The sequence below is a fragment of the Symphodus melops genome (genome assembly GCF_947650265.1).
Source record: "Symphodus melops genome assembly, chromosome: 13".
Taxonomy (NCBI): domain Eukaryota; kingdom Metazoa; phylum Chordata; class Actinopteri; order Labriformes; family Labridae; genus Symphodus; species Symphodus melops.
The window spans coordinates 16660048-16683400 of record NC_136703.1 but is presented as its reverse complement, the minus strand read 5'-3'; the positions used below and the strand labels follow the sequence as shown (position 1 = coordinate 16683400).

At 39.3% G+C, this 23353-nt stretch overlaps 1 protein-coding gene across 1 annotated transcript in view; it reads left to right on the top strand.

Annotated features, from left to right (window-relative positions):
• The window catches only part of fgd (faciogenital dysplasia), a 51344-nt gene extending 28637 nt beyond the window's left edge, over positions 1–22707 (top strand). The window contains exons 2-19 of the mRNA XM_079358885.1: positions 3691–3861; positions 5632–5833; positions 5972–6593; positions 9319–9408; positions 11692–11828; positions 12796–12952; positions 13102–13240; positions 14861–14919; positions 15457–15603; positions 15700–15792; positions 15898–15977; positions 16665–16695; positions 17277–17381; positions 17836–17889; positions 19053–19154; positions 19331–19459; positions 20041–20181; positions 21147–22707. Of these exons, the coding sequence (XP_079215011.1) occupies positions 3691–3861; positions 5632–5833; positions 5972–6593; positions 9319–9408; positions 11692–11828; positions 12796–12952; positions 13102–13240; positions 14861–14919; positions 15457–15603; positions 15700–15792; positions 15898–15977; positions 16665–16695; positions 17277–17381; positions 17836–17889; positions 19053–19154; positions 19331–19459; positions 20041–20181; positions 21147–21392 (2705 nt within the window). The 3' untranslated portion in view covers positions 21393–22707. The remainder of the gene's footprint in view (positions 1–3690; positions 3862–5631; positions 5834–5971; positions 6594–9318; positions 9409–11691; positions 11829–12795; positions 12953–13101; positions 13241–14860; positions 14920–15456; positions 15604–15699; positions 15793–15897; positions 15978–16664; positions 16696–17276; positions 17382–17835; positions 17890–19052; positions 19155–19330; positions 19460–20040; positions 20182–21146) is intronic.
• Positions 22708–23353: the final 646 nt, after the last annotated feature.

Sequence of the window (23353 nt, the reverse complement as noted above, 5' to 3'; positions counted from 1 at the left end):
CAAAATGCCCTGGCATAAGCGATCGTGTTAGTATCCCAGTTTAATTCTCTGGTTGCTTGCTGAGAAAAGCTCTCCTCTCTTTCTCTTTATAGCCTCCTCTGTCAGCTTCCTCTCCCCACTCTGACCCCCTTCCGTGAATTCTGTGTTAGCTGCATTTTGTTGCTCTAAGTGTGGCCAGTCATCCAAGTTAACTGTTTAAATTCTGTAATTTTTGCTTTGCCTAAAACAAAAAGCCTTGACGTATACTTAAAGCTAGCATTGATTATTTTTGTTTTTAGTTAAGATGATTAGGTTTATCTGATTTAAAACGGGGGTTTAGCAAAGGGACATTTTATAAAGGAAGCATTCTTGAAAAGTTTATTTTTAATTTTTAAATATATACAATTGAAAAAGCAAAGCTAATAAGGCCCCACTTTTACCCATGTAAAGCATACTAACAATGAAAATGCTAACATGGTTGGCCATAGAAGCTATGATTTAGCATGTATGGGCTAATCTATTGAGCTAGCTGCCTTAGCTAATCATATTATCTTGCTAGCATTTCCCTGACATCATTAACACAAGCAGGCTGATGCTTGTGAAAGCTTTGTGAATTTTCTATGGAGAATGGACCAAATTACAATGTTTATAGCAAGGCTGTTGGAAAGTTCATTACATGTTTAGTTCTTTCTGGGGATGCAGTTCAACAAATGTCCGAGTCCTTAAAGTAGGGTGTAGAAAAACAGCCCTATTTGGTATTTGTACTGAAACTCAGGTGTGGCATCAGCATCTGAAAAATGTGAATGATACCTGTCCAGGAGAACAGGGAAGAAATTATGTTGTTGTCCTTTCAAAAGTTGTTTTTGGAGAATATAATATTTCTGCAATGAGGTGGAAACAGTGAAATGAGGCTCAAACATTGCTGAACAATATGACACATGACAAAGATTGACAGTTCTCAGGTCTCTCTCTTGTTACAGCATCACAGCTACAGTAAATGTTTGCTCAGGATGTGTGCTTTTCACACTGACAGAGTGAGACACAGCGTGTTCATGTAAAATACCTGAAAATATTTAAATTCTTCTATGAGTTAGGCAGGAAGAATCTCTTCACTATGTTTAGAAATGCACTGTAATGCAGCCTTTCCGGTTGCCTGCCGACAAAAACAGTACACTGTACTTTCTCTGTGAGTATGTTACGTCAGAGCCATAAACTAACAGGAAGGATAGGCTATTTATTACCTGGTTTAATTAGAGCGAGGTATAGTGACTAATAGTGTGTCTCAGCTGTTTCAACAGTAAATGGTAGCTGATTATTGTAAGCCTTGTGATTATGCCCTCGGACGTGTAATTCTTGTTTAATTGTCCCATTCAGTCGTCCCACAGTAACTGGAACAGAGGAGAGGAAATGAATGAGCTCATGATCAGTGCTCTCATGTGTGCGTTTTTTAACAAAAGCCTTTTTTAAAATTACACAAAGAAAATATTCTCTGCTCATCTCCTCGATCCCTTAGAGTTTAAATCAATTACAGGCTTGTTTCCAACGTTTTGAAGCAAGCGTTTAACAAAATAAGTTGGAGGAACAGAGTAAAATGAGTCATGTGTTATCTGCCGAGTTATATCCTGTAGGGTTGTTAAAGTAACACCACGATCACCTGGCCCCACAGTGACACACACATGCCGTCACTTTGGCACCAGGAGGAGGTGCTTGGATCAGGTTTAGCAGGTGAAAAAGACAGGTGCAGCTCCTCAAACACACCTGGGAAAGGATTGATGAATGCGTGTTCATGTGGATATAATACAGGACTGAGCTTTGAAGGATTCTTTTTTAAGGTGTATGTTTTAATACAACAAAGATTCTGTTTCGACACATAGGCCTACGCATTTGGACAAACTGGGACGGCAGGATTTGTTTTGATTTTAACTGGGCTGTGTGGGAGACTTATTTCAGTTTAGCTGCCCTTTGGACTTAGGATATGTGAAACTGAACAGTTGGAGACAAGGTAATGCTCTTTAACCCACTCTTCTTTTCAAAAAATGTTCAACTGACTCGTTTAATTTGTGTCTTTATTTTCATGCCTGTCTAATTTTGATTAGAAACCTTGTATAGGCCGCTGTGCTGTTTTATGCTTGGTCAGTAAGATTTTAATTAAGAAAAACTGGAAGTGTCAGCTCCACTGTCTGCTGTGTCGACAAGTCCCTGTTTGGTGTGAGGCCGTTTCATATGAGGGCCTCTTTTTGCACTCAGGTAACCATGACTGCACAGAGTTTCCATAGGTACCATCAGCCCCTATATTGTCTCCCTCTTCCACCCCTGTTTGTTTTTCCCAGGAATGACCCCAGCCAGTCTTGGGTCAAGGAGTTCTCCACAAGGCAGTCGTTTGACGAAAAGATGTGCTTCCATAGTTGATCATAGGTCACACTTTTCCTCTGAATCAACCCGCAAGTCATCTCCAATTTAGAAATTGTATTAGCATAATTTTAAAATGTTTTATCTTTCGAGCTGCTTTTTTCTTTTCTTTCTTTTTTAGCTCAATGTCTGCTCTTATTCTTCTGTGGGGCAGAGATGGTGGGAAAGCCTGCAGTGTGCCACATTTGGGCAGACTGCAGATCAGGACTCATTACTGGTTCTCCTCTCGCTGCCTGCGGCATGACTGAAAAAAACCCACCAAATTAGATGTTCCAGGGCTCATTGCAATTTCAGGCTGTAATCCCAGTTGAGAAAGAGTTGAGATGACTGGATTCATGAGCCGAAAGGGACAGATATGTGTTGATCCATTTTGCATATTTATGAACATAATTTAGTTAGGGATATCACTGTCTTTTAAGAAAGAGATGCTTCAGATTAGAACTAAAACACTGGCTGCCACGGGTTTGTGGTTCTGCAGCACACACACAGAGCACTGTAATTGTTGCAAAAGCTTCATTTCTTTTTCATTCCCTGCACTACAAAGTTGCACTGAAAGACAACTAGTTACCATTTTCCTGCATTTCGTTCCTTTTGCCAGTGTTTATGGTATTTGGCTGTCTAAACCGTAGACGTTATCGTTTTCTCTTTTGGTTATTCGCATGAAAACTTCTCACATAAAACTGGTTGACAATGAAAAAGTCTGTCTCTCAGTTGCTTTTAAAATTAATTTTTTTTGAATGCATATAATCTCACACAGCACCTCATTCCTGTGTTTCTCACCGCTTCCTCTGGCCGAGCATTGTTCATCACATTTAGGTGCATGGGAGACATGAAGTACAAGTGCAAATAGATTTGGTGGTAGAGCAGAATTTCCGATTCTCAAATGGCTCCATTAAAAACAACCAAGAATGGATTGATCATGCTGAATATTACATTACTATATGCTATATTTGGCCATCTTCAGTTTTAGTAGTACACATGTATCGGGTCTATGTCCAAGTGTCCAGAGAAGATGAGCTGTATCAGATACCTGTCTCAGACCTGTACACAGCCTCTGTAGCTCTGTGCCTGCTGCCTCAGGCCTTGAATTTCAGTTAATTCTGCAGAGGGTTCTGTCCTCCTCCCTGGTCACCCTGCTCTCTGGCTGAGGGTGACATCCTGAAACACACACTGAGCTCAAGGTCATTCGCGTACATCACTGCACCACTGCATCCCTAACGCAGGACTACTCTGTATTTATGGAGGTGTCTTTTAGATGAATGTTATTAAAAAATGCCTTTTCTTCTTGTCTCTGTCTTGCAGATCTCCCTGCCTCCTCTCTGCAGTACCAGTGTGGATCAGTGGACTATCTGTGTTCCCCACGGTTGGTGAAGAAAATCCCGACCCCCAGACAATGTCACGACAGGCCCGCCATCAAGCCCCGATCTCAGCCCTCCACCTCACCCAGACCTCTGACTGCACAGAAACCACAAGGTAAAAATCTGCTGCGGCCCCTTTAAGGCTGTGATGGACTTTGAGCCTGTCATTATAATTGAAAGGTGCAGCAGGATCAAACCCCTGCCATTTAACTGCCTTTTATTTAGGACAAGCTGTCCTCTATGACATGCTGTGTGTCACAAGTGAGTGGGGCACTTGTGCAGGAGCTGCTGCTAAAGACGGCCAATAGTTCCCCTGAGTCAGGGTTTTGGTATAATAATCAACCCATTGTTTAATCCCCAGATAATATAATGTCTTACCAAAACATTTCTCATGTCTGGTATAAGATGGCAATCTTCAATCTAATATTTTCTTCTTGTTTATTTAGACTCCTGTCCTTTGACTCATCCCTTGTCTGTTGTTTTAATGACTGTAATGTCCAGTGTTTGTATCAGATTGTTCCTATCAGAGATACTGCACATTTGGTCGCCCTCCTGTTTAGTAGAGAAAAGTTGTCTTTCCAAAACTCTCATGATACAGCCAGCAGAATATGTATATTTTTAAAAATGAAAATGAAAGTATGTTGTTAAATAGGAAATAGCTTTACAAAAAATAAATACATGTCACTTGTAGTGATAATAAGTAACTGCCAACAAGGAAAGTCATTATGCAACATGTTTAAAGTACAAGTACAGGCATGCTCTTATGATGACAGCATACTTTAAAACATGTTTCACATCTGATGAACGTCTTTCTGTTCCTCATGTTGCTCATCATTAGAGTATTTATCTTATAGCACGCATTACTCCAATTTCACCAAAAAGTACTTGATTAAATTAAAGTAGTCCGTTTCTGAACATGTATATCGAAACATTTTATTGTTGGACTTTTTGGTCTGCTTTTTCAGATGGAAATGTTGTTTCCGTGGAGATTTAAAATTGGGAATATACATGTTTTAGACTTTCTAAATGAGAACAAAGAAAAGAAGTCTTGTTGAATTACAAGTTATTTTAAGAAGAAATTATAAAGGTAATTTTTGTTTTTATAGCTGTGCAGTCAAAATTGATTATATAAATGTGAAACGTATACATTAAATACTAACCCTTACTCTTACTGATTGTATTCTATATAATGTGTAAGAGACACTTAATAATTAGTTCTAACAAAACCCTAACACAGAATACACAACATATAGCATATCTATAATAACTACAAAAATGATAGTCATGTGACCATTCTAAAAACTGTGCTCACAGTAGTACATTATTTAAAGAAAAGCCTGCTAATCTCTCTGTCTATCAGTGACATGCACACAGACAGAGGAAGTGCTTATATTAACGGTGATGTTTTTCATTTCCTGCTTTCAGACATTTGTGTCTCTGCAAATGAAGTAAATGCAAATATACAGACTGGACTGTGAAACAATAATTACACCATACAGAGCACGCATACGAGTGCAAGATGCATTTTCAAGATGAGCTTTGTCATTTCTCTGTCAGTGTTTTTTTTTTTTTTAAATCTAACTATAACTGTGGTGACATGCGCACACACTCATCTCAGCATCCTGTTCTGAAATAGGAAGTGGCTGAGAAGTGAGGCTCAGTGTCGGAGTCACTCTGCACCACTACTACATGGTTTTATCTTGTCTTGGAAGTTGTTGTTTTTTTAACAAGGAAACTAGACCCTCAAACATGGTCAATGCAATGGAGGTTTTCTCACTTGGATTTATAAATGGCACCTGATCTTTTTTTTTTTTGTTCATGTCTGCCGCCTCATGCTGTATTTTGCTCTGCTGATTTTGCCTTGTCTGGATTTCTGCATCGGTAGTGCCCCCTAAACCTACACACCTGCTCGCCCTCGGGCAAGATAAGAAACCGAAGAGGATCCCTCCTGCGCCTTCCAGACCCCTGCCGGCTCCCCCTCCTCCACCAAAACCAAAGCCCAGCGTGACTCCTCCTGGCCTGGTTACACAGCCACAGAAAGAGGCCCAGAAGGTGGGGCAGCTCATCGAGAGGTTCGAGAATTCAAGGTAAAGCCTTTGGATTGATTGTGTCGGTATTAGAGACAGAGCAGTTTCGTTAACTTGAATGTGATCTGTTTGTCATGTGGTCTAGTTGAATTTAATTCATAGAAGTGTGACATTGTTTTGTTTTTTTCCCCCTCCTAGGGTGCCCATCATTGGGGTGCTCCCACGCTCCCAGCTGCACCTTTGTCTGAGAATGGACACTGCGTCTGACATCACTTCCTCCTGCGGCCAGGACACAGACACGGCGAGGGTCGCAGTAGACTCCTCCTCCGTGGACAAACTTGCACTTGGCACCTCAGAACGGACTGACGAGGTATCCGAACTTTCCCACCTGGCCTCTGTGCACCTTGACGGCTCAGATGACGCCCCGCTGAACGACTCTGCGGAGTTTGAGATCACACACGACAGCATAAGTTGCCTTGACGTTGTGGAGCGGGAGGAAGGGTCCTCCCACGAGCTCTTGGACAATCCAGACTCCTCGGAGCAAAATGGGAAGATTCCTAACCGGGACAGTGGCATCGACAGTCCGTCTTGCACCGTAGAGGGCGAGGTGTTCCCCAACGAGGATGCCATCGACGAGGAGGATCATTACGACAGCGTCACAGAAACGGAGAGTGTGTCCTGCTGTGTTACCCTGAGCAACAAGAGAGACTCAACACAGGATGAGGACAGTGACTTGGATGAAGGAAGTAGTGGAGAAATACACTCTCTGACGGATACACAGACTGGCTATCTGACAGACACACAACCGGAGGTGCACAAAGTGAGTACCTTGCACGCTTCGACCCCATCATGTCGTAAAAAGGGACGGTCACAATTTAAATCTTAAGCGGGCTTCAATGTTTATAACACTCTGGCCCTTTTTAATTAATGTTAAATGTTACATCATGATTTTCAGGAATGTGAAATTGAGCATAACCTGCGAAGTGAAAAGCTTAATCTCAGAGAGTCAGTCTGCCTTTCATGATGTGGAAAAAAGTAGCTTGTGTCTATAATTATCTCAGCCTGGGCGAACAGTTTCAAAGAACACTTCCACATGAAACCTTAGACTCTGTTACAGTCTCAGTTTGCCAGTCACAAATAAAGGACTTTATCTTATATCACTTCTGCAGTTTCATAAAAGAACAAATACCTGCTTAAAAGCTGTAACAGGAGCTTCTGATGGCTGTTAGATAAAATGATCCAAAGACTTGTTTATTCCTGACAGCTGAGCTCAAGTTTCTCTTTCCTCATGTCCTTCAATTTGACCATTGATTGTAAACAACCCTGAAAACTTATAAGAGTACACAAACTCTTTCTAATGACCTTCATGTGCTGTCAGTGATACCTTCAGAAAGCCAATGTTTCTTAGTCATGAGATGTTTTGGCTTACAAGATGAAAGAACTCGGGAGGTCATGACAAAAAGATGAAAAAGTTTTGAACAGAATTTCAAGTAGGAGGGACTCTAAAGACATACTCAGTAAATGTTAGACAGAACCTCAAGGCAGCTGAGAGTAATAAAAATCAACCCGTGATGGTGTTTTTATGCTACTACACACATCCAAAAGTCACGTCAGAGCACAAAGTGCAAACTACCGCGGCCTCTTCTGACCGCACACACCCACAGTCTTCTGGGTAAAGGTATCTGCACTCTGCAGTGTTTCCTGATCCAGACACTGTCGTGCAGAGGAAGGGTGTGTAAAGTGTTATGTGACTGCTTCTATGAATGTGAAAATTGGTGACACAGCTCACATGCTGATGGCCAAATGATGACATTTTTATCACTGTGGATGTGAGTTCTTTAGTGATGTGCAGTGCAAGAGGATAGGAGAGTGAACTTTCAGTGTTTGTGCTGACTTTGTCTTTCATCCACTTTGCAAACAATGAAAATCTTCGAGTTTCATTTTTTGTTAGCATGCTAAGATTTGCTAGCTTTAGGTAATGTGTGTGTGTGTGTGTGTGTGTGTGTGTGTGTGTGTGTGTGTGTGTGTGTGTGTGTGTGTGTGTGTGTAGGTGTGTGTGTGTGTTTGAGACACAGCTCTTGTGAAACCAACATTTAGCAATAGTTTTCATGCTTAGGGATCCTGATTTGTGTTCTGTTTTGTTGTTTTAACTTTTTTAGTAATCAGAACATGCACCATTATTATTTCATTTAACTTCACATGTTTTTAACCATAGCTCACAAAAAAGCAAACAAAAGTATCTTCATTTTCATCACATCAGTTCATATGTGACTATTGCTGCTGAACTTAACCAGTGACTAATATAGATCTTGGTGAAAGTCTGTGCATATGCTGAACTTGTCGTGGTCAGCAGCTTCTGTTGTTTGATTCAGCTGTCAAAACTGCTGATTCTTTATATGTATTCTTTATCTTTATTCTCAACAAAAATCTCGTAAAGTATTGTCGTTGTAGATACAATCTGACATAGCATATTTCCAGACACCTCCAAGCTCTATTTAATAAATATAAAAAGCACAGCAGTGACTCTAACAGTCCTACTGGATGTCATCTACCTTCATAAAAATGACCCTTAAGAAATAATTGAGTGATAAACAGTAGCATTTTCAAGGATTGGTTGACAGCAAACACATTTGATATATTCTGCCTTATCCGAAAACATCTGGCAGTGTAGCATTGATTATCTGTCTGAAAATTAAGATTTATTAGTGTGTTTAAATGTAAAAAAGTGTTACCTAGAGACACAATCAAAGTGGTCCTTTTAATAAGCTGTTTATTTGAATCCATCCCATATAAAAGGTATAAACAGTTAAAGCATCAATGTTGACAGAGGGAATAAAACCAATACATAGGTGTTAGCTGCAAAGAATTCCAGTTTAAATAATGTAAAAACAACATTATTAACGAACAAGCAAAATAGATAACTAAAATTAAACTGTAAAAGAAATAAGTAGGAAGAAAATAACATGTTGTTTTGCACTCAGCACAGAGAGGTCAACACAAAAGATTTCAGCAATACATTTATATATTATCTCAGTCATCCACGGTGGGATCTTTACTTGAAGGCACATCATGACCTTCTTAATCCTCCTTATGAAACGGAGGGCAGCCTTCCAGCCAATGAGGATTAATAGTTGAGCTAACAACGAAAACAACAGCTATAGCATTTGACCGATATGGAGTGTTGTTTTGCACAAATATGTCTATAAATAGAGTCCACACAGCAGCTTAGACACAGCTCACACAGGCCACCGCAAACACAGAAAGAAGAAAGAAAGAACAAGAAATATCTATGTGAAAGAAAAGTGTCCCAGACAAGCTATACATTACATATTTCTACGCAGATCACTCTTGACTAGTAAGATTATTTTTTATTGTCTTAATTATGTTGTTTTTTCAAGGAGTGATTTTGTGGCTATCATAAAAAAAATCTTAATATCCTTGCATCCAGAAATGAATCCCATTCCTTTGCTTTATGTGGGAGGTTCTGTTTGCATGTTCAAATTATATGCATTAGTAAATTCTTGACGTCTGTCTGTTTCCCTCAGTGCTCAGAGGCTCAGAAGCTCCTCAACATCGCCAAAGAGCTTCTCCAGACTGAAGAGGCCTACGTAAAAAGACTCAACCTCCTTGACCAGGTAACATTTTCAAATCTTAGTTTCCTTTTTGTCATTGTGACTCTGGCTCCAATTTCAATCTGGCGTGTGTGCCAGTGGATTTAGTGATTGAGCTCAGGGCTGAGATGGATTTAAAGTGTGGCTCTGTTATGTACCAGACAACCAGCTTCCTCTAGTTGACAGGATTACTCGGTGTGAGGGAGTGTGTCTGTGCATTTTATATTCATACACATAGAGAATACATAGGCTACAGCTTTGTCTTCCAACACCTGTGTGTGTGTGTGTGTGTGTGTGTGTGTGTGTGTGTGTGTGTGTGTGTGTGTGTGTGTGTGTGTGTGTGTGTGTGTGTGTGTGTGTGTGTGTGTGTGTGTGTGTGTGTGTGTGTGTGTGTGTGTGTGTGTGTGTGTGTGTGTGTGTGTGTGTGTGTGTGTGTGTGTGTGTGTGTGTGTGTTGCACTGTCCCTCACAGTTAGACTACTTGTATATAAATCCTGTGGATTAAAGGTCTGTGTTTTATGACTCCCAGCCTGGTTTATAATTAGCTCTATCTGGGCTCAATGATATGACCCATACTTTGCTGTTTAAATGGATTTTACTCCTAATATATCCTGCAATCACACATTTAAATCATACTACAACCACTTCACTTAATCATTTATAAAATATGAAGAAATATTCTTTTGTTTAGTGAGAAGAACAGCCACAAACCCAAGATATTCATTAATTATTAAATAAAGATAATTAAACAATTAGATTTGCAAAAAAAAAAAAAATGAAATGAAAATGATTTCTTACTCTCAATATGTTTTAAAATTTTCTTGATTATCATCAAACTGTTCCTCATTTGCATTGATGAATGAATAGATTGACCAGTTAAACTCCTCTATTGATAATGCATTACACCCTGATTGAGCTCTGACTTCCTAACCTTCTCCTCAATCCTGTTTAGTCGGCGGATTATCTCTTTTATGTAAATGGATTATTGTTGTTATTTCAGTCTGTTTCTTTGCTCACTTGTGTCTGACAGGAGAATTTATTTGTGGTGGTTCAGTCTGAGCCATCTTTGTTGAGAATATTGTGTGGTATGAAAGATGCGCTATCACAAAGAAGTTATGGTTTATGAGCTATAGCGGGCTGAAAACCCTCACAGTTCACTTCCTGTTTTTGTTTCTCTGTTCTCACACGACATGGGTTACCTTGGTAACAATCGTGCCAGTCTGTTGCAGTGAGTGACAGAAAGCCAAAGATAAAAGAAGTGATGAGTGAAGCAAGTTATTACAGAAGTTGTGATGCATTATTGACGTCAAAGCTGAACCATGCAAGTGTTACGATCAGATTAAATACAAGTTCCCCCTCTGTTATTTACTTATGAGTACTGATTTAATAACTCATTTAATTTATTGTGATAGTTTTAAATTGAATCAATGACTTAGATAGATGATCCAATTTTTAAAAGGGTTCTTCTGTGATTGAAATTGCGTTTCTGTAAATTGTGGGACTCATGTCGAAAAAAACACACAGATCTCCTTACATTTAGTTTCTGGTTTCAGTCAGGGTTTTTTTTTTTTTTTTTTTTAAATTACGTTTCCGCACAAATTATCCTTCATGGGAGCCTATGTGCGCCATCTTTCCAACTACTCACCTAGTATGCAACACAGACCCTCTGTTTTTGTTTCAGTCAGAGATGACATTAATCACTTCATTAGATCATCATCAGAGGGATTTTCTCAAAATGTGAGAAGCCCTCAACATAATTTACTAAGGTCTCACATGCTAACTAAAGCCACGACGAGCCAAATCATTTTACTTAAAACATTTGTAAAGTGCCCCCTTAAGTCTTTTATCAAGCTGGAGTTCTGAAAATAATACTAATTTGAGCTTCTAAGAATCCTGACTTTTATTGTTTAACAACATTTTAAGTTGAATATTTCTCAGTTTAAAACTACAACAAGCTGTCATCACATTTTGCTCTGATTGTTTTTTTTTAATGTGATTTAAATTGAAAAAGACTTTTATTAGAGATAACAATTTAGGTTGGAGTAAAAGAAGTCATTAGTTGCAGCTTATTTCCCAGGGTCATGATATTGTTTCAGCATGGCAGTTGCTGATTAGTTTGGTTTGGATTTTTACAATCAAAACCAAATAAATGACGATGGTGCTTCTGCTAGACCCACATGAGAAGCCATAGCTGATGTAAATGTTTACATTTACTTGACTGCATCGTAAATGAAATGTATTTTAGAAGATTTTGGAAACAGAGTCATTATTTCTTTTGTTTAAATATATTTTGTTTTTCTCTCTGCAGGTATTTTGCACTAAGCTAACAGAAGCTGGAATCCCTCAGGACGTCATTACAGGGATCTTCTCCAACATCTCCTCCATCTACTGCTTCCACGACAAGTTTCTGCTCCCTGAGCTCAAGACGCGAATTACTGGAGAATGGTGAGAAATAAACACTTGGCAGTTGAACAGCTTACGAAAGCGTCAGTGTGTTGTCATTTTAGAGATGGTTTGAGGTCTGTTGGTGGAGGCTGTAAGGCTGGGAAACAACGTGACATTGGTGACATCAGGATGAACTTGTTTTACCAATGTCAGCCATCATTGGCATAATAACATAATAACCTCAAGTTGCTCCTGCTTTCTTGTATGAATGGATGAGTTTATAATGAGGGGCACTTCACATAACAACCTCTCCCATCAGTGTGTGGATGGGTTTGAATGTGTATGTGTGATCTTCGGTGTCAAAACTCTTTGAGCAGTCAGAAGACTAGAAATGTGCTTTAAAAGCTCTTGTCCGTTTACAAAGATTTAAATGTAATTAGACTATCTGCAATGCTTGATCCGTGAAATGAATTTTTACTTTTATTTCACATTATAGCTGCAAAAAAAGATAGGAAACATCAGTAGTTCAAGACAATTGCTTTTGGACTTACTTACCTTAACTTACTCCATGTGTTTTCTTACATTTGTAAGAAAACACATGGAGTAAGTTAAAAAAAAAAAAAATACAAAAAGGTTTTTAAAGAATTGCCTCCACAAAACAACATGCAGTTGTACATGATGTACTGTGAAACTGTATTGATCCCGAGGGAAATTCAAGGCATCATGATACTCCTTACTTTCTTCCTTTAATTTGTTATCACACACACAGCTAAACATACCTTGGGTAACATTACTAATGCTAAATTGAAAGTATCTATCTAGAACTTTCTCTAAAGATTACAAAATGGAAGGCGCTCAATCCCCTTTTTTGTCATGTGTGCATGTGCCTGGCCCTAAAATGACCTTTTTTCAGCACTACACAGCTGTCCTCAACAAATAGAACCACAGTTATGAGTACCATGTTCTTAGAAGGTTTTGTGAATTGGCCAATGGTATTCATCTGTTTGTTTTGTGTGTGTTTCTTTAGGGACTCGACCCCTCGTATTGGAGACATCCTCCAGAAACTGGCTCCGTTTATGAAGATGTATGGAGAATATGTGAAGAACTTTGACCGAGCCATGGACTTGGTCAACACCTGGACACAGCGGTCGTCACAGTTCAAGAGTGTCGTTCAGAATATACAGGTACACATTTACCTGTGAACTGATAACTCCTTGTTCTCTCTGATAGAAAACCATTTGAATAGCAGACTTTCCATCAACTTTATGCAATCTCTAAACTTCACACGACATAAACTGTTATTGAGCCTTTGTTTTTGTATTTGCTGCAACAGAAACAGGATGTTTGTGGGAATCTGACGTTGCAACACCACATGCTTGAGCCAGTCCAAAGGATTCCTCGCTACGAGCTGTTGCTCAAAGACTACCTGAAGAAGCTGCCTGAAGACGCTCTGGACCGAAAAGATGCAGAGAGTGAGACATTAAACCAGTTCTTAATTTCTACTATTACACACAGACACTGGATAATCATATCAGATTCACTTTGGGTTCAAAAGAAATCTGCAGTTACACTTTTTTGGCTTCCTGTTGACCTGTTTTTTCTTCTACTTCCCCCGTGCATCTCAATTTTAACCTGTAATGAGTTTGATCACTAAGGTTCTTACTCTTTTTGCACCGTTCAGTACAGAGTTAATGGTTTTATGTACTTAGAGAGAATATCTCCTTCTATAAAGAAAAAAAATCATTTATTTTTTACAAGTCTGTTACCATTCATAAAAGCTAAAAAAAAAAGATCTACTTTGCTGAAAGAGAACGCATTTGCTTGAAAACCTTTGTCCTCTATGGGTTTTGCGTCTTGCTGCTCTTTACTTTTACATGATAAAGCTAAAATATTTTTTAGGGCCAGGTTAATGTGATTTCATGATACAAGGATTCTTTACTTCTTTGTCAGACTTTTGGATTTATAAATCTTTGTAAAACCTAATATCATTTAACACTTCAATACTGTCAAGAAAAACTTGTAGAGAGAGAAGAGATGTGTTACCAGAAACAACAACGGCTTTATTTTCATAATACCTGGAAGGTTATTAGACCATTAGCTGGATTCTACCAGACAGAACATTTAAGAACATGTCATGTGAGGAGTCAGGGAGAGTGGGGAACAAACAGCTGTTCATACACACAGTGTTATATGTGATCGGGGGCTTAGCTGACCTTTAAAACTCAGGGAATTTTATACAAGCTAATAAACTAAAAATACCTTAATTGATATCATCCATTTTAACAAATCTATAGTTTTAGAGATTTTTTATTTTTTTAAACAGAATTTCTTCACACAATCTTTTGGGTAGATTTTTTCCCCTTTATCTTGGTCCGTATTTAGGATAACCAGTTGTATGAAATCTCTTACTGGTGTAATGTCAGGACTCTGAGCAGCTCCAGGACATCTTGTTACACAGTTGTTGGTATGCCACGCTCACATTAGACCGTATCTTGAAATACAGTAGTCCCTTTCTTCATCTGCTGCCTTGTAAGGGCAGATAGCACACTTTACTTTAGTAGTGCATCAGTCTTCAGGACCACATACATTTTACATGATGACCTTTTCCTCCCACTTCCTTGTGTCCGTTTCCTGGAGAATGTAACCTCACTGCACTGTTGTTGGAGTCCATGGGAGGACTTTCACTCCTCCCTTTCCAGCTGACGTGCAGTTAATCACAGTTATTTTGGCCTCATTTCCTGTGGCTGTGTGTCTCTACTGTTTATGTAGGTCATGATTAAGATGGCTGACTCAGGTGCTCCCAGGCATTGGCTCTCAATTGGCTAGCAGCCAGCCTAATGCAGTCAGTGTGTGTTCAAATGATGAGAAATTTGTGGTACATTTGTATCATACAGCTTGTGTTAAAACTGTGGCAGTTTTGTTATGTGTAAAAAAAAAAAAAGAAGAGAATAAAGTCTGACTCTAATATTACTACACAATGCTTTACGATAATAGATGATATACTTCATCATGATATCAGAGTCAAGTCCTGTTTAACTCAAACTATGTTAAGCTAACATGTTAACCTTTCCATTTTTTAATTCTTATTACAGAGGCACTGGAACTTATTTCTACTGCAGCTAACCATTCCAATGCAGCAATCAGGAAAATGGTAAGACCTAATAAGACCTATTAACTTCACTCATCCATTTTCTTTTTGTTGTCACCTCTTTCCTTCACTGTTTTTCTGTCTCATCAAGCTGTGCAAGAACTTGCTAATGCATTACCCAAGAGTGTGTGATGCTGTTCTGTCAGTCAGCAACATTGCAAGAGTTTGTCTGGAGGAGTCGACATGTTGAATTAGTACAGACAGGATGTTGCTGTTTCCTGCCTTGGGTTTCGCAGCTTGAGGAAGCCTGACTCTTTTTTAACAATCATCCTCTACATCGCTTTCCTGTGTCTGGCCATGCTACTTATATTTCTCACAACCTTGAAACATCATTAGCAGACAAATGTGTTTCTGAATCAATGAAGAAATATGATATCTTCTCTTTCCTTTGGTTGAAAACCTATGGATGGATGAATGAGTGGCTTAAGAAGCTGATAATAAAAACCACCACCCCTAATGGAGTTTGGTTCATAGCCTCTTCTTTTTAGTGTATTTTCTACACCTTGTTTTCTCATCTGTCTGTTGTGCTTTTGTGTCCAGGAGAAAATGCACAAGCTGCTGGAGGTTTATGAGAGGCTTGGAGGAGAGGAAGACATAGTAAACCCAGCTAATGAGCTCATCAAAGAAGGACATATCAAGAAGATGTCAGCCAAAAACGGAACAGCACAAGACCGATACCTCTACTTGGTAAGAGCATTAAGGTGTTCAATTAGTTAATTACAAGCTCATTCTTCTGGAGGGGATTTTTATGTTTGATCAATTTTTCTTCTGTCTTTGATCTAGTTCAACAATATGGTGCTATACTGTGTGCCTAAACTCAGACTGATGGGACAGAAGTTCAGTGTAAGAGAGAGGATTGACATCGCTGGCATGGAGGTACACATCTGCTGCTCCTTTTGTTCTGCTAGATATCTTTTCGTGACTCCTCTGCCTTTTTTATTGATGGATACACATTTACTATTCTCTGTTTCTTGACCTTAGGTGCAGGAAAATGTGAAGCAGAACCTTCCTCACACATTTGCCATCATTGGCAAGCAGCGTTCACTGGAGCTGCAGGCTAGGTAAATACATGTTTTGAACTGACAGGGAAACTCATTTTGAAGTTAATTAAAATGGAAATTTGATTGTTATTGGATATATTTAGCTAGTAAACAAGTAGATAAACATAGCTATAAAATTTATGAAGTGTGTTGTGAAATTAATTAAGCTAGAATAGGCAAATTAATAATAGCCTTTTTTAATGTAGACATCTTCTTTCAAAATTCTCTTATTCAACAACTGTTTTTTATCCTTGATAAACCATTCAAAATATGATACTTTTGGCAGTGTTACTTTGATTCTAAGTATTTTCTTTAAAAAGGTAATATTAGATGACAGCAACTGCAAGCCAGCCAATGAACAAGCAAAGACCTAATGTCTAGCTCAAGTTAGCTTGTGACACTGTAGCATGTGCAGGTGTCTGTCTTTCATTGATACACATGTCTGAAAATCTAAACACTGTACAAATTACTCTTTATACAACAACGTATCCTCAACCATTGACCAGCACTTAAGAAAGTCCCTCCTTAAATTGTTAGCATGTCAGGCAAGCTTGCTGCTGTCAGCAGCAAGCTAGCTCCTGTTAGCTTTTACAACCATTGATGTGAATATTTGAAACTATTTAATGTATTTATTCTTTTTTTTTTTTTTTTAGTTAATGTAACAATGAATACAACATAATGTTTGTTTTTTTTGTGGCTGTTTTACAGGACCGCTGAGGAGAAGGAAGACTGGATACAGGCAAGTACCAAGCACCAGCACACATGAAGTCACCTTATTCTCTCAAGTCCACATTCAGCATTATTAGCCTGCTCCTTTGGTAGTTCTGCTTTATTAGAAAATGGAATTAACAAAGATTTCCTCCCCACACTCATTCAGGTTGTTTGGGAATTAAATTCTCGAATAAAGCTCCTCATTATTGCTCATTTAGTCCACCACAGCAGAGGAAAGCTGATTAAAACATTGAGGAGAGGGTGGGGAAGTGCATGAGAGATGTTATGTTGTGTTTTGACACTAAAAGCATGAGGGACGGGCTGAATTAAAAAAGGCCGCATTTAGACAAGAGAAGGGACGGGTCTACAGCTATGAACCTCGCTTCGACTCAGTTTAATTTGTGCAATTTTATTCTAAAGTTAAGTAATAGACTCTGGATAAACCAGAGGCTGTAAGAATGTAGTTTAAAAATATAAAGCCCAAAAAAGTAATTCATTTAAATACTGGTGTGTCCGATCACTAATCAATTTAATCAATCTATTTCATTCTGTCTGTCTTTTCCAACTATGGCTCTCTCTCTCCCCCCCTTTTACTTCTTTGACTCTTAGGTGATTCTGGCTACTATTGAACGGCACAAACAAAACAGTGAAACATTCAATAAAGCTTTCAACAGCTCCTTCTCTCGGGAAGATGACCACATCCCTGAGTCACCGGTAAGTCTCCCTCTCCCTTAATCAGTCACTTCATTGATCATTTAATTAGGAAGTCATCTGCTGCAATGAATCATGGGAGACTTGTGGTAACCCAGACAAGTCTGTCATAGTCTGGTCTTTGTCCGCCTGAACAGCTCTCCCGTCTATGGATGTAGTAGTATCAGACACATAAAGAAGCTCTTTCTTTCCATTCCTGACAGTTGAAACATGTAGCGCCTGTAAGTCTCTTATCCCAGAACCTTCTCATGACCTAATAGGGAAAGCCCGAGTCAAAGTGTATACAAAACTCTTATGGATCTGCTTTGACCCACTTTGGGCTGGCTGGAGTTGGACACAGCCTAAATGTCACTTCACACAAGCCAGAGGATCAGATTTAGAATGACACCTAGTGGTAGAGATAGGCAACTGCAAGCAGAAGCTGTTAGTGCTCATGAAGTTTTTGTTTCTTCCTCAGGGTCCCTGGTGCAACACATCAATCGACTCAGATGGCGAAAGACTGCATGAAAGAGTAAGATAATATTTTATTACTAACACGCTACTGATTTATAAAATGAGGGCTTCAATTATGTGGATGATTAAATACAACATAGTAGGATTAAGTCAACAACTTCAAAAATCTTTTCCCTTTTAGGTGCGATAACGGCCCATGTCTTTAGTACTTTAACTCTGATGGTTGCCTTACTCCTGGTTTGTTTTCAGCATAACTGAATAGCCACCTTTTGCATAGTTGTGTGTATGTCTTCGTCAACTAATGTACAGTTTATGTTGGTATTTGGTTTCTGCTTGTTGTTGTCTGTGTTCTGTGAGGTTATGTGTATGTGTGTGCAACCAACCTTCTCAGGGACAACAGAGGCCTTATAGCATGTTAACATTTCCATGTTCACCGACCCTGTTTGAAATGAATAAACACATAAGCAAATAAACCTATAATATATGCTGTCACATCACAAGAAAGCTGCAACTTTCTGTCTGAACTGTGAGATTAGCATTAAGCTGATAAAGTGCAAACAACTTTATGGGTGAAGCTTGGGTTGGAAGAGGTTTCAATAAATCAGAGAGCTGAAACTGCAACAATAATCTGCAGAAATGCAGAGCACCGTACTCCGACTAAAGTAAAACAGCTTTTGATGAAAAGTGTTTTTAGAAATGAAAAAAAAAAAGCAATTTTAGAAATGAATTTTCCATTGTTTCAGTTTCTGTTAAAATTCCTGGAAGCAAAGTGAGCCCTTTCAGTGGCTGTGCTGTGTGACAGATGTTTTTGTAGAAATTCTGAAAGGTAAAGAGGTCTGCAGGTTGGCTGTCTGTACTGATGATAATGGTTCACAATAGTAATGGATCCATCTGCTTCTCTCATCCTCAAAAGGAAAGCCAGAAGCTGTCATGTTAATGTTTAAAGAAAGAAACAAAACTCCCTCTTTGTCCCACGGTGCATTTAAAATCTCAATCAGACAGCTGTGGATACAGTTGTCTTTTAGAAGTATAGTGTGTCTGTGTGGGTGTCTCTCTGTCTTTGTCATTGTTATTGGAAAGTCGAAATGGAAGACAGACAGTCAGACAAACAAAGGATAAAGAAAGATGAGCCCTCGGACATTCCTTTGGTTTATTTGTGCTGAAAGTGAGCAGCCCATAGACCTTGACTCATGACTGTTTTCTTACATGTGTATTTTACAGAAAAGTTCCAGGAAAAAGGAAAAAGAGAAGCAAACGTGTAAAGGCTGCAATGAGAGCTTCAACTTCACTAAGCGCAAACACCACTGCAAGGCCTGTGGAGCGGTGAGCACAGATGGAAGAGGGGAAATCTGGAAACTGTTTGGTTGCATGTAGAAATGATGAAGAGGTGGAGGGAGAAGTCTGGGAACCAGTGGAACATTTATTTCGGACAATTAACAGATAACAACCTCGCAGCCTTTCATCACTTTTTCTCTTTTTCTCTCTTTGTCCTTCTGCAGGCCATCTGTGCAAAGTGTTCGAAGACTTTGGATAACAAAACAAGCCGAGTGTGTCCGGAGTGTTTCGAAGCCAGCCTCAGCCTGGAGAATCTGGGCGTTAGTGAATCGAAAAAGAAAGCTGTGCCTGAGGTGAGACGGACAAAAACCCCCACTTAAAAACAGTAATAGAAAAAAATGCTGCATGTGCATTATACTTCAGTTTCTGCTTGATACGTGAATTCCCCCTCTGACTATCAATACAATATTATCTTATCTAATGGCAGTTCAGTCAGAATCAGAAATTCTTTGCAAGAAAAATAGAAAACGCTCAGTTGCATTTAGCTTTGTCACCACATGGGGGCAGTGTAGGCCACACATGGTTGACACAAAGGGCAGCAGGATCTTGGACACCTGTCCATGGACAAATCTCATTGTGCCCTACATTGCCATTATGTAATATTTTATCAGATCAATATAGATTACAAGCTATTCCAACTAAATAATTACAATGATAAACTTTTATACACATTTATACACCCCCCTTGAAACAGTTGTGAAACCACATGATTTACATAGGAAAATTAATTGATATTCAATATTATATATTCAGTCCTCAGTCAGGTGCTTTCTGTTATATCAGCCCTAAATTGCATCTTTATCGACATGAATACCATATTTATGACAATCATCTGCTTATTTACAAATATTTGCATGTGATTCTATCATTTTAGAGGCAGACGTCTCTAACAGGGGAGAACTGCCTGCTATGTGGCCACCTTCAAGTGCAGGAGAAAGGAAAGAACTGGACCAAGATGTGGTTAGCCATCACCAAGGCTGAGCCACTGGTGCTGTACATGCAGAGCAATGGACAGGTAAGAGTTGTGCACACAAGCACACTGTGTGTGTGTGTGTGTGTGTGTGTGTGTGTGTGTGTGTGATAATCCAGCTGTTTATTGTCCCTTTACCATTGTTCTGCTCACATAATCATGAAGTAAAATACACACATTACTGTAAGTCTTTGTCCTCGTTAAACAAAGCATTTGACAAATAAAGCACAGTAGACTTTGTACACGTTGCTCCATGTGGACTCATAGTCACTGGTGTATATCAGTTAATCCTCTTGCTACACACGTCTGACTACTCTTAATGTCCTGTGTACCGTACTTCCTCTTTTTTTAAAGCATGCCCTCTGTACAGTGTCAAGCCTGTGCACATCAGTGAGTATGTGTTAGTCACATCCATCTGATCCTGCTGTGCCTCGCTGTTTGTGCTGTAGACGTGGGCCAGAGGGATTTGTTTGTCCTGAATGCGACCTCAGGTAGCGCTGCCTGACTGTGTGACTCGCTCTTAGCTTGCACTGATCATACAAAAGCATTCTGGATTTCCAGTAGTTCCTTGAAACCTTGACTCTGAATGTAGGATTTAATCTACCAAGAACATCCTTCATAGATACATTTTTACCAGTTGTTTACATGCTTTTCTGAAGGGGGGGGTGATTCCCAAAGCAATCACGTTTGGAAAGCTTTATGCTGTGATTCATCATGGATGGCGTGGCGAAGGAAAGTCAGCCTGATAAAACCTCTCCGGGTTTCATTTCCAAGACTAATATCCCAATCCTGCTGCAGAATGCTGCCATTCCAAAGATTAGGATTAAAAGGGAGTTGGATGAGCTTTTCCTGATTATACAGGGGAAAGAGGGGGAAGGGAGAGAGGAGGATAGGGTTTACTACATATACAGCGGAAAAGACAAGCTGTTACATACTGCTTTTGACAGTTTTTTTCCCTCTACTACTAAATCTGTTCCTGTTATTGACTATTTGATTATTTATTTCTGCAGGACTCCAAGGGTGCACGAGCGGTGCCTCTTCCTGGTTTCGAGGTGACCGTGGTGCAGCCATCAGCGGGTGACAAGTCAGAGCTCAAACACACAGTGCAGCTCAGCCACACGCAGCAAACTTTGCTCTTAAGTGCCCAGGATGCAGAACTGCAGGCCAAGTGGGCGGATGTTCTGTCCAAGGCCGCCCGCGGAGAGACGCCAACAGAGGCATCGAACAGCCTGAGTGAACACAGGAAGAGCCAGTAGTAATGGCCATGTTGGAGCCACAGGACTCCCTTCCATCCTTTCTCCCTCTTTCCCTCTCTCTCCTGTGTACAAAGCACACATTACTTGAATTCACTTTACCTTGGCACTTTTTTTGTTTAGTTTGGTTTTGTCCCTTCCAAAGGACCACTCAAGTCCTTCCTATGCCACTTCAATCTTCTCGCCATGATCACACAGATACTTCTTCTTCTTCTTCTTCTTCATTTTCATCTTTCTGTCTTTCTCAAACTCAAAAATAAGAATGACTTTACAGTTAAATAACCATTATTTGTTTGTGTGGTTAGGATGATTTTATTACCCTCACTGTTTTCAACAACAGGAGACGGCTTAATGTTTTATTTGTAATATAGTAAAGACGTTTTTTTTTAAAGACGAAGTTTCCTGTACATGATGAGGCTGTTTTGTGAAGCATTAAATCTTATGTGTCCGTTTTTTTTTCCATTTGTGCGAAAGTGAGTGTGTGTGTGTGTGTGTTTGAGTTTGAGCGTGAGTGCCCTCCTGTGTTTATTAAGTATTGAATGTTAGTGTAAGAAAAACCTGTGCCACCTCTCTGTTCTCTCTCCTCCTGTGGAACATAATTCGGTGGGTATTGTACAGTATGTATACTATAGTGTGATGTAAGGAAAAAAAGACATTTTAACTTAAAAAGACACAGATGTGTAAGCTTGTGGCTGGCCACCTGATGCTCCGACTGTCAGCTCCCATATTATTCCTCTTTATTGGTAATAACTCGCTTCCATCCTTGTCTTTGGACTTCTGAGACCTTTAATCTGAGACTCATCCAGCATAGTTCTTCTCTTTCATTATTGTGAATCGTCCACAGTCAGGATGGGATGTGACCCAGGTTCAGTTGCTCAATATTTCCACTTGTGCACAAGCTGAATAAATCTCTTCCATGTTATTCTCTCTCTATTTCTGCATAGCAACTGATTCCCTGCTTCCCTCCCCATGTTGATGTGATGGAAACTAAGTACTGTACTGTAAAACTGTTTATTCTGCCTTGCCCCCTGTGCCCTGCTCCTATCAGCACCAGCCTTTAAGCAAAAGTAGCAAAAAAAGGAAGTTGTCATTGGATCATTTGTGCATGTAAACGCTCATATTTATGTACCTGTGCTATGAAATATTGCCCCTGTCCCCCATTTTTATGCTCCAGGATTCATTCTTGTTGTACTGTAAGTGAGCAGAGTCAGCATTGAAGGTTTTTTAAACATGGATTGTGCACAGTGAAAACGCACTCAAGCATATCATCAATAAAACGGATGTTGTGATTCATACAGTACCATGCTGTTAAACAAGACGTTCATGAGTTTCTGTCTGCCTTTATTTCTCTTTTATTCTCCTTCATGAAACATCTTTGGACTACAGATACATTCTTTGAGAAGAAGTGAAAGTACTATCACAGACAGGGACATACAGTACATGGACATTTACTCACTCACTACAGCTTTACACGTGGGATATCAATACTGCTGAAAGCTAATGCCAGCAGTTATTGGATCTAATAAACTGATAGAATGAAAGAGGATTAAAAATCCTGTATAATATACTGTATATGTGTGCAACTAGGTTCCTGTCTGCATTACTGCTGGTCATCTAGGGTCATTGTATTGTAGTAGTGGTTCCTCTCTTGATTTCATGGTCACTTTCAGTTTTCAACATGTGAACTAGATACTCTAATGTGTCCATAGGAGGCACTAAAATTGTCACAAATGAGAAGGTTTCTTCCATGAACATAAACATCCTTAGAAATTATGATATAAATGATCAAAGAGTGCAAAATATAATTTAAACAGTGCAATATTAATGTGTGCAATACAAGGCCGAATCATCACACAATTGTAATTTCTCCATTTGCATGCATAAACTGGGTATATCTACATCTGTTTGTGATTCCTTTTATGTTGTTGCGTTTCCAGGAAAGTCCAAGGGAAAAAAATCCACAT